The sequence below is a fragment of the Apus apus genome, chromosome 16, assembly GCF_020740795.1.
Source record: "Apus apus isolate bApuApu2 chromosome 16, bApuApu2.pri.cur, whole genome shotgun sequence".
NCBI classification, from domain to species: Eukaryota; Metazoa; Chordata; class Aves; order Apodiformes; family Apodidae; genus Apus; species Apus apus.
Genome location: NC_067297.1, coordinates 6500959 through 6513082, shown reverse-complemented (window position 1 = coordinate 6513082; position 12124 = coordinate 6500959). Strand labels below are relative to the sequence as shown.

Sequence of the window (12124 nt, the reverse complement as noted above, 5' to 3'; positions counted from 1 at the left end):
CACTGGATGCAGCTCCTTGTGAGTGCTGTGAGGCTGCTGCTGAGGTTTGTTTTCTACTGCAGCTGTAAGAGCAGCACTTGCACCACCAACACTCACTGCATCTGCCAGCCTGGAGGGGCTCTGAGCTGCTGTTGGCCTGCATGGGTTGAACCAAGGTTTCTTTGCAAGAACAATCCAAGGCACCAGTAGTCCATGAAGTCACTGTGGCAATTACAATGCCTGCATGGCCTGATGTCAAAAATCTTGCAAATAAAGTTTTTTATTCAGGCACTTAATTGATTGACACACCATAAAGATTCTTAATGTACTTGAGCAAGTAAAACAGTAAAGAGATGCCTGAAATCCCTGTGGCAATGTATTTAAATAGAATGTCTTGTTCTTGGCTCCAGTAACAAAACAAACAGAATTACATGCTTGGTGTAATTTAATAGCAATTATTCTTTAAGGACCACATTAAGAGTAAGTCTATTAGTACTGATAGGTGATGTGAAGATGCCATGTACAAAGCTCTTCCATTTTCAGGGTGGTTCCTAAAGCTTTTGGTGGTGCTTATTTACACTTTGCCTATCAAAAGGTGCAAAAGATGATGTGCAGGTCAGTTGGGATGCTCTCTTTTGGGAAATTACCAATTAGGCAGATAATCAGGACGTCCACGTTGCTGAGTGGCCTGGATTGGCAAGACGTCTCTGAAGGTTTGGCTATGGACTTTATCAGTAAATAGGAAATACACAGATAACGGCACTAACGGGAAGAAGTCTGAGCGGCCGAAATCCGGGAGGAGATGCCTCCAGCCCCACACAGTCCCGTGAGAGCGCGGCGTCCCTGCGTCCTCCTCCCGAAGCAGTGTGCCGAGGCGAGCAGAGGGACGTTTCCCTGGAGCCCCCCCGGCAGCCGCTGACGAGCAGACGGGGGCACCGCGACCCTGGTCACAGACCCCCCCGTGCCACCGCCCACCAGCGGCCGTGCGAGCCCCCTCCGCGGAAAGGGCCGGGCCAGACGGGCGGGAGGGCGGGCGCTTAGAGGGAGGGGGGGCGCCCCGCGGCTCCTCATATAGCGCTGCCCGGCGGCTGTGGCTTCCAGAGCCGGTTCGGCAGCCGCCCGGAGCGAGTGGTGCGGTCTGACCGCGACCGTCTGCGGAGGCTGTGGTGGGGCAGCGGCGGCACGATGACTTCGGCGGTGCTGGAGATTCTGGGGCTGGGGCTGGGCATCCTGGGCTGGGTGGGGGTGATCCTGGCCTGCGGGCTGCCCATGTGGCAGGTGTCGGCCTTCATCGACGTGAACATCGTGGTGGCGCAGACCATCTGGGAAGGGCTGTGGATGAACTGCGTGGTGCAGAGCACGGGGCAGATGCAGTGCAAGGTGTACGACTCCATCCTGGCGCTGAAGCCCGAGATGCAGGCGGGCCGAGCTCTCACCGTCATCGTGGCGCTGCTGGGGCTGGTGGCCCTGATGGTGACCGTGGTGGGCGCGCAGTGCACCAACTGCATCCGGCCCGGCAAGATGAAGTCCCGCGTCGTGATGGCCGGCGGGGCCATCTACATCCTCTGCGGGGTCCTGGTCCTCATCCCGCTCTGCTGGTTCGCTAACATCGTTATCAGCGACTTCTACGACCCCACCGTGCCGCCGTCCCAGAAGCGGGAGATGGGGGCTGCGCTCTACATCGGCTGGGCGGCCACGGCCCTGCTGCTCTTCGGGGGCTGCCTCATCTGCTGCTGCTCCTGCTCCCAGCGCGACGAGACCTCCTTCCCCGTCAAGTACTCGGCTCCGCGGCGGCCCACGTCCAACGGCGAGTACGACAAGAAGAACTACGTCTGAGCGGGGCTGCCCCGCTCCCCCGGGCCTCCGGGGACACGGACAGACGGCTGCGAGCCGGTCGTGCCTGCGGTGAGCTCCAGCGCTCCCCTGCCTAGAGTCTCCTCTTAACGGGGACCCCCGTCGAGCGGCAGCCCTAGGCAGGGCAGCGCCTGCCAGCCCGGCTCCCTGCGGGTCTGGCCGCTCCGCTGCGGGCAGAGCCGTGCTCGGTGCCGCCGGGGACCTGGTACCGACCGGCACGCCCGCGGTGCCGGGGCGAGCACAGCGCAGCCGAGGTCGGCCGAGCCTCGGCCGGGAGCACCGAGGAGCCCGGGCGAGACCCGCGGCGGCGTCTGCCGGGACGCCCCATTCGGGGGGCTCCGCCACCTGCCCAGCCGGCTCCCGCCGCAGCTCCCGGCCCTTCCCGGCGTTACCGTGAGAGACTTGTGAGTACCGCACCGCCCGCTGGTGCTGCTGGTGCCTCTCGGGGCCCCGTGTGGCCAGTGGTAGCGGGCCGTCGGGTGTGCGCTGTTGCCGAGGAGAGGCTTCCCTCCTTCGTTGTCTCTCCCGAAAGCCGGCATCTGGCTGTTCTCGCTGGGACTTTAATTGGTTAGGGGTTTTTGTTGTTGTTCTTTTATTTGGGCAACTAAACTTGGAATTCTGTTTAAAGCATGACACTAACCTTGGTCCTTAATCCCATAGGCAAGTAACTGTTTGGAGAAGAGTATTTGTTTTCCTTGCTCATTTCACTCCCTCAGAGAAGTGCTTTGGATGTGTGTCTTTGAGACCTTCACAAGAGATTCCAGGTAGTTGCTGTCGTTTAGTGGAGTACAAACCAGATAATACTAGGTTGCCCCTTGAGGTTCTTCATCCCTTCTCCATCATCTTCTGTTCAGTTTTTACTTGAATATTAACTCATTGCCAGAATTATTGGAGAACTAGATTCAGAGACCCATGAGATCTTTGTATGTCCTGGCTCCAGCGGGGCACCCCTCTGCATCCTCTCATCTGCACTACTGGAGACTGGAAACAAAAATTACCCCAGATACTGGTGGCTGGGGTATGAACAGCTTTCATGGCCTTCTTGCTGAGCCCTGCTTGCTGCCAATTTTGAACTGTGTGTTTAGTTGGACATGCTCTTGGTTGGCTCCCCACCATCATTTTGTTACCATGTGCTTTCCTTCATCTACCAAATCAGGCAAAGAAGTTGCTAGAAGAATTTCACCAAATATGTTGACTTTGTGTGGGCTAATCAGGAGATGTGAAGTCATGGCTCTCACAGCTCTGAGCACCTCCACACTGCCCTGGTAGCGCTGTGCAGACTGGAAGGAAGATGCTCTGGGCAGCATAACTATAATTTTCTGAGCTCTGCACCTGCTAAACCTTGCCACAGTCTGGACTATTAGCATACACGTGCCCATTTTATATTGCAGAGACTAATTTTTTTTTAAAGGAGTGGTTAAGGGGTGCTGGGATACTCTTCCATGTGAATTACTTGTATTTTTAAATCAACACAGAATTGTGCTACTAACCATGGCAGCATCTGCATTGCCATAAGGAGATTTCTGCCAAGAGTCAGTGAGGAAGCGTGGTGCTTGTATTCCTCAGAGAGCAATGAGGACCTCGTGGGTCCCTTACAACCACGTAGCAATACAGCGCACACCTGGCTTGAGCATTAACTCTTACAACATTGATACTTATGGCCTAACCCTAACTGTGGGTTTGTGACAGATTTATATAAACTGTGCTCTTGCCTTGCTTGGCAAACTTAAAACCTCAGTGGTATCAATACCTAGACACTTCTGAATGAGACACTAAAGCCTTGCCCCTACGGTTACTGTTGTTGAATATAGAGCACACAATTTACTCTTTTAATGATAACTGCTTTCATTTTTAAACTCATAAATTGCATGGTCTGAGGCCATCAGACAATACAAAAGCAAAGCAAAATGTCTAGAACTAGTTTTGTTCTGTAAAGAGCTGCAGCTCTTATACACCTCCATATAAACAAAAGCCAGACTATTGTTGTTATGATGTGATATGTAGTTTTGGTACAAGCATGAAATATTCTGTATTTCATCATTGCAACTTTTTTTTTTTTAAACAGAGTAACCTTGTAAACTGTAAATGTATTTAAATGCATATATTTTGCAAGAAATCTACCAAAGTTGGCATGTTATGTGGTTGGTGCCTTTATTTGTTCATGGTTTTTATTTTAAATCATAATCTCCAACTGTATTTTTCATCCAGCCCATAGACACACTACACCCTCACTCAGCCCTCTTGTGTCTAGCAAATGAGTAAACTTTTTTCTCTTTTATCTCAAATGAAAGAACTAAAGAACACCGTCCCTCGACAGACATGCCTGCAAGTATCTGTACTATAAAGCCTACAGAAGTGCTGCAGGATTTGAGCTCTGACCTAAAGATGAAATCTTTCCAGGCAGTGCATTTAAAATCAAAACTAATATATTAGGGAGAGAAACCCACACCTTAGAAGGGAATATTTTTTTAAACAAGCCAAACTTCTTTATATGTAGCTTTGTGTCATGGCAGGGCTGGATCCACTTATAACAAAATTTGAAAGAATGACACAAAAAGACCTTTTGGAAGATGGCAGTGCTGACTGTGTATGTACTAGTAAACACAGCATCATCTTACTGAAAACATAACTGGCTGCTGATGTAACAAGATTTCGCTGACGTCAGTGGGGCAGCACCCAACAATACTGGCAGGAAGTGGGGCCCATTTTAAAAAATATTTTTATATTTTATCTCATCCTTCAGTATAATTACTTGTGCTTTAAAAAATAACCTGAGAGAACACTGTTAGTGATGTCACTGGCTTCAGGGTAAAAGTCTAGGTTTTGCTATGTTTTGTTTTCCAAGAGCAAAGACCTGCTCCTGAACTTTAAGACTTGGAAGTGCTCACAATCAGGCCTGAACCTCATCCCAATGAGAAACCTATAGCACTTGTTTACTGTTTTTATTTTGTATTTATGATTTCACATAAAAATAAAAACGTCTAAACCAATCCCTGAACAAGGTTACTGTTTTTTGTGAAAGGTACTGGATTGTTTGGGCTCAAGAAGGTGGGGTGTGACATTGGAGCCTAAAGGACAACCTCTACCTGGGCTACCTATGGGGGGGACAGCTGGGTCACCTCTGGAGAAGTGGGAACTTCCCTTGTGGAGCAGTCAGCATCTCAGGTCTCCACTGAAGCCTCAGACAAAAGAGCAAGTAGCAGCGATTGGTCTTGTGATGTGAGCACATTAGGAAGTGGACTGTGAGTCTCAACTATTTTGAGAACAGCTCTAAGCATGAAGCTCTTTAAGCTTTCAATTCCAACACGTTTCAATTAAAAGGAAAAAATCCCACTGCAGCTTGGATCAGCACCAACCTAACTTGATACCCTAATTCTTTCTGCCACCCAGTGTTCTAAAAAGTGCATTCAAGCCGAGGGAAAAACATTTTCACAGATTCAGATTCATCTTAACAGAACCTGTGAAAAAAAGTGCCTGTTAAAGGAAACCGTAGAGGCTAATTGCTAGTGGGGAAAGTTGCTTAAATTATATGATGGCAAGGGAGGTCCTTCAATATTTTGGAATTTTTATTTTTTTTTGCAAAATTTTCAAGGTTTCTGAACAAACTGCTGCTTTAAAAAAGAAGAAAAACATCTTCAAAGACTTCATTTTACAGCATTCTTGCCAGCTGGGTTGAGATTAACAAAAGCTCCTTGCCACCCTCCCATTGCTATGCACATGCTGAGCTGGAAAAAGGGTGTCTGCCGGCTTGGCCTTTGTCCTGCTAAACGAACCATTTCATAGTTATGAATTTGAAAGTAACCTGCAGTTCATACCCTGCAAATCTGGTTAGATCCTGTCTGTGCAAAGAAGGGAAATGCACTAGGCAGAGGGAAAAGGAAGCTCCATCAGTCACGTTTGCTGCAGGATGTTTAAGGAAATATTTCCTTTTCCTGCACAAAGATGTTTGTTGAGCATCTGCTCTTTGGAACATACTGAACCATTTTACTCTTGGAGTGAGAAACTACTGTAACTGCATATTTCTATTTATAAAACTATTCCCTGATCATATACTATGCAAAGAAATAGTTCTTTTTCCTTGGCCATCTTTCAAGCCATAAAGGTAGGTAAGTGATCTCTTAAACCTACTTCACTCAAACTGAGACTGATGCATACATCTGTAATGCCAAAGGAGAATCCTGCCTGTCAGGAGCCATATGCCTCATACATGACATATCCATGCATATATTCAGCAATATGTTCATGCAGCAATCAGCATTGCATTATACCCACAATGCAATCAATTTTTGTTTCGTATACTAAAGAAGAAAGCCATTAATTAAATACACGTGTTTGAGGATTTGCTCTTGTAAATCTGCTTGGTAAGACACAGCAAATATTTCTGTCATATTACATCAATCAGGAGATGGCAGGTGAATTCTGTTTTCAGGTCAAACACTGCATTTGTTTTACCTCTTTTACCGATTTTGCTAGACTGATTGTGACAGGATAAATCATTCCAAAAGCAGAACCTCAAGGGGGTCTTATATTTATATTTTGGAAGTAGCTGAGTTCTATCATTCTTATTTTGAACAGCCCTTTGTGCATGTCCGCGTGTGTGTGACTGCTCCAGACTGTTCCTCGCAGATTCTCTGCAGGAACAGGCTCGCTGTCTAGAAAACCCCTTCTTCCTACCACAACCTTCAGTTATAAGAAAAGGACAATTTCAACCACTGTGTCACTGATAAAACCTCCCATGGCAACAGTGAAGGCTTTACATTTGTGTGAATACACAAGCCTTGCTTCACCTTTTCTTAAACACAGATTTAGACATTCTGCCATGAATCAATTGAACAGTCTTTTTTCTATGGCATTTTGGGATTTTGTTTACAACACTGAGCTTCCCCCTCCTTCCAAAGCTCACCATGTAGCTTCAACCCAAAATCTGGCAAGGAAAGGTAGTGAGCAGTAAGACACTAATGTGGGAGCACGTGTTATGTCAAAGACATCTGACCAAGGCTCATGCCAAAGTTCTCACACTTGATTCCACCTGCACACCAGCCACTCATTTCACCCTGAGGTACAGCTTTGCCTCACTGAAACTAGCACCTATTGTTTGAGTCGCTAACCACGCCAAGATACTCAGGACTTGGAACGTGGGCCAAGCCTATGCCACAGAAACTGCAAAGGAATTGTCAGAACTGATCAGACATGTTACAGTCTTCAACGCACAGTCTCTCTGCCCCTGCAAAAGAAATGCACTATTTTACACCCACACTTCAACAGACACTTGAACTGGGTAGATCCTACAGTCACTCTCAACAGTAGCACATAAATAAGCTTAGGATAATGAGGGAGCATCCCACACAAACTTCACTTAAAATGAGAAAATACTCGTCAGTAAGAGTCTGTGTTAAAAATTCTCTAGGAAAATGAATGTATCAATGAGCTTGGATCTTAACCAGTATTAATATAACTAACTGATGCATTTACTGAACTTTAGCTTTTTGTTTTGAGAGCAATGGGACCATACAGCATGGGGAACTGCACATACAACACTGATATTTGTAAATCAAAAGAAAAGTGAGCCTTGAAACTACTTCCAGCTGTTTTGGGTTCAATGTATGAAATAAAGAAAAAGAAACATGTCTACATCCACGACCAACTAGAAAACCAGGCAGAAAATAAAATATGCTGTATCTTGTATTCTCATCCTCCTCAGAGCATCTTGAATGGCAAAGGCCATTCACATTGACTAAAGCCCTGGAAGAGTATTCACAGCAGGTACAAGATGTTCCTGAAGCCCAGCTGAGGTGTCATCCACAGAAGTTACTATTTCTTTTGGAAGAAAATATGCTTAGTTTAGAGAAGGTGAAGTGCCTGAGTGGTGGATCCACTCCTTTCTACACCTCAGATCTGAGTCTACGAATGTTCCATTCTAGTGGATCTTCCAAGCTGCACCAGCCAGGCTGTGAGCTTGCATGTCACAGGAAGGTGCTCTGGTATACACAAACATAACAGATAAGATGAAGCCAGTTCATGTTTATTTACAGTACAGAACAAAAGTAAATGTTTAAAATAGCTGGTTTTTACAGGTAAACAACAGATAACCCTCTCAAAAGTTACTCTAATCCAATGAGCAAGCTGTCAGTTCTGCCAGTTGTAACATCACTATGCATCCATCACCCATTGCTGGTTAAGTCCTGCCAGGAGGTATGTTACATGTGTGCAAACTTACAAGAAGCTAGAAGACAAGACCAGATCCCACAACAACATTTTTAATCCGGTAGCAAAAACAGTTTGTGATACTAAATGTGCTTTGGATTTCAGCTGTGTATGTTCCTGAAGTTTCAACCAGCCAGGTTAGCTGACAGGTCTGAGTCACATTTATCTCTGTCTCATACCAGGCACTAAGACAATTAATCAGCCTGTATGTAGGTACCCTTGGGCTCTATTCCTGCTCTCAAACACACTGTGACCTGAATTGATTCCCTTCTCTTGCACCATACACAGCTCATTAGCATTAACAGTACTTGTAATCAGAACACTTCCACAGAAAGTTAAACCTTAAGTGAATTTAGGTTTGGGCATGAAAGAAATGACTCAGAGAAGAAAAATAGGCACTCCTTGACAAGAGCATATGTGAAATCTCAAAAAGGCATGATTCAGTTTCAATATAGCTTCACATATTTGAAGGGTCGGGGGAAAAACAACAACCACAATTCTTACCAGCTCTAGCAAGTGCCTAGCACGGCAGAATTCTTGCTCTATGTATATTTTTAGATTACTCTTCCAGTTATAACGTTCTGTCCTTACTGTATATCTTTTGTTAGAATTAGGATATCTGCTGCAGCAGCCTAGATAACCTTTAGCCCGAGCTACAAAACCTTTAACAGTTTCCAATTATAACAGCAATCTTTCATTCTATAATACAAATAAACCCAAGTGTTATCTCAACACAGAAGACTCACATGAATACCCAATGACTGCAGAATGATTTCACCATTTTTTTCTCTATAATTTCCTGCTATTATTTCATTGGATGTGACTGCCAAGATCCAAGTAACATAATACATTTCACTGTTTACATCTGCTTTATTTTTGTTTTACTGTTGACATTTTAAGATGTTGACATGCAAGACTGAAGTTTAAAAAAATTTAATATCTACTCTGAATTTAATTATGTTCTTGGAGACCCTAATTATTTTTTAAACTCTCCCATTATCTCCCAATTTTATTGTCTTATCCATTTGAGTCTGTCTACATGCCCCATTACCCAGAAATTTTAGAAGTGTCTTAATTCCCAGTTTTTATATGTAGTATATGCCCTGGAAGAGGAGTTTCTGTTGCTCAGAAAGCTGTAAGACACACTAATAAGAGTACCTTTGCAGATATATAGATATTGCTTCCCCATAAATATAATCTTAGTCTACTGTAACAGCGTGAATTGAGCATCATTTTAGAGAAAGAATTCATTCCAGTGGGTGATAAAGCAAGAAACTAAACAGAGGCATTGTTAAAACACTTCCTTTGCAACAACAGGTATTGGATTTTCCCAGAAGTCACTACCATAGTAAGAGTGTAGGGGTAACATGTTGCTGGTTGAATAAATGGAAAGAAGATCTCATGTCTACTTGGGGTTATTAATGATCACAACTATTCAAGACATCCATATCATCGTGAGAGTGTCTCTCCTAAAAGGAAAGCTATTATCCGTGGCATCCTGCCCAGATTCCTCCAGAGCTGATTACATTCTTTATAACCTGGACTTTCAGTTCAGTACAGCAATCCTGACTTCATACCTGGGTGGCTGTATGGGCTCACTTCATGCTCTAAAGCAATGACTGCCATCTGTCCTAAAGGCTGATCATCACTGGGTGGGAAGAACAATCCCTTGGTCTCCTGCTTATCTCACAAGATTGTAGATTTTGCTTGTTTGCTGCCTGCAAAATATATTAATAGCTTTGCAGAAATAGGCCTTTGCTGGATTGCAGTGCTAGTATTGAGCACTGTGTGTAGAAAACAAGTCCACAGCTCAGGCAGGGTGGGAGAGGGAGATAAACTGTAAGACAGTTCTTAGATGAATAAAATGGAAAGGCATAATTGAAGTGCTTTATAATGAAGAAAGGAGAGATAAGATACTACCTCATTGTAGGCAAAAAAAATGAGTGAAACCTTCCCCTGAAGTGTCAGTGAAAGTACAGACATTGCACACTGACAAATGGTTAACAGAAATGAGAGCCTGGAAATAGAAATTAACGTATCCAGGACAGAAGAAAAAGTTAAGAGCTCCATTAACTTAAAATTTTGGACTACAATGAATCGGTGTCAGAAAGCCTACAAGTCCCCAAGCTGAACATAACACTGGAAAATGTTTTGTTTAAATTAACAAATAGACTAGAAAATACAATACATAACACCTGTATACATAAGGTGGTGTGTGTCCTGGACAGATAGACAGCTCTAAGACTAAACTTGGCAATGTACAAGTTTTTCTGTCCTAAAAACACCAGGAGAGAATTGAGTGATTGGACACTGAATAAAAACCAGCACAAGTTACTAAATATAGATTGCATGTGATGAGATACAATTCTGCCCACCTAATAACTAATTGATCTGTCACAGTAATGGCCTTTTGAGTCTCCCTATTGGTTTGAATCAGAGGCACTCTAACATCCACCCTGCTGAAGGGAGAAGGTGAGGCAAGGAGGAAATAGAAACAGTTTGAGGTTTAATGAAATGAAAGACCACAAAAAATGTGCTCAATAACAAAAAAATGAGGGGTCATCACATTTTTTTCCTAAGGGCTGTAATCAGGGAGGAGGAGGAGTAGCGATTCTGAAGTACTTTCTGCCAAGTCAATGCAATACTTTTGGAACCATGTACCGTGCTGCTATCTCTGAAAGGCTGAGACAAGATACCCTTTCTAAAAAGGAAACATTTATTGGTTATTTGGAGATAGTGGAACAGATGAGTAAGCAGATACATGCATAGATGGGGACTAGGCAGAATGGGCCATTGGCCAAGAACACGAACAATATCTATGTTTACTAGCAAAAAGTCTCCATGAAGAAGAAGAGGGTTGAGAATTTATTAGATAATACGAGGTAAAAAATAGTTGTGAAGACAAACAATGCTGGCATCAGCTTATAACCATTCCAGAAAGAAACATCTTGTTGGCTCCTGTCATCTATTTGTGCAAAGAGATGAGGTTTTTCAGGCTGGGTAGATGGCCCCTGTGCAGCTGTGCCACATTTCATTCCCCCTTTTGTTGCAGAGACAGTTTAGTGGGACACACTCCCAGATCCTATTCCCTTTCCTTCATTATTCACAGCAGAACCTTTCACTTAGCATTTCTAATAGCACCATGTAGTGCTGTCGTTTCAGGAAATGCCTGGCTGTATTCACTGCTAAATCAAGCAGGAGTCGTGCTGGCAGTTCAAGGAACACCTCATCAGAGGAAAAAAAGCAATTGCTGCTGAGCTATTGTTTTCCATTTCATTTCACATACTCAAAAGAGCTCTGGTGACCACCCAGTGGGTGCCCTGAAATACAGATTCCAAGACACCTTCCTGAGCTAAAAAGGCAAACCGGATTTGCTGCTCACCCTCTATTGTTACTCAGTCTCTCTTTTCCTGTTAGCTCTTTATTTTCTATTTTTGTACTTCACCCTGTCATTTTCAGTCCTTTTCAGGTTCTCTTCTTAGTTTTGCATGCAACAGTTGGAAAGCTTCCCTTCCATAGAGTGTGCTATGCTCAGAGGGGATATTCTGCAGTAGGAGCCAGCAAGACTGAGTCAGAATTCAGTAGCGTTAGCAAGGAAAAAGCCTGAAGTAGATAATATGTTCAGTAAGTTATTGTTCTAACTACTCCAACCTTAACGCTACTATCAGCTCATCTACTTACATGGCTACACTGCAAGCGGAACCAGCTGAAACAACAATACTCTTCCCCTTCTTATGTTCATGAAGCAGCACACGCTGGATTTGCAAAGCAGGTAACCATACACCAACACCCTGCATGAGCACATGCTGGCTTTGTGGGTGCGAACAAACTACAGCCAAATAACAGGATAAAGAAACCTAAACACTCAAAGGAGATTCAGATCTCTAGTAGGAAGAACGGGTGGCAGTTTAGCTTATTTAGAGTCAGGTAACATGTAGGTAGAAAAATCTCACAAGGATACAGAACAGGCAGACAGAGAGGAAAACTGCAGAATAGTTTTGCTTTTCTCTTCCTCAGACTGCTTTAGGTGGGCAACATTTCCCTCCCTAGAATAGACATGTCTGAGAAATTCCACCGGTGCTTTACA

General features: G+C 44.4%; 1 protein-coding gene across 1 annotated transcript; it reads left to right on the top strand.

Annotated features, from left to right (window-relative positions):
* Positions 1–1084: 1084 nt before the first annotated feature.
* CLDN5 (claudin 5) lies at positions 1085–4834 on the top strand. Its single transcript, XM_051634325.1, has one exon. The coding sequence runs from the start codon at positions 1165–1167 to the stop codon at positions 1813–1815; it is 651 nt and encodes a 216-aa protein (XP_051490285.1). The 5' UTR covers positions 1085–1164; the 3' UTR covers positions 1816–4834.
* Positions 4835–12124: the final 7290 nt, after the last annotated feature.

Bases quoted from the DNA above. Each gene is read 5' to 3' on its own strand.
- CLDN5 (XM_051634325.1), top strand. From the start codon at position 1,165: ATGACTTCGGCGGTGCTGGAGATTCTGGGGCTGGGGCTGGGCATCCTG.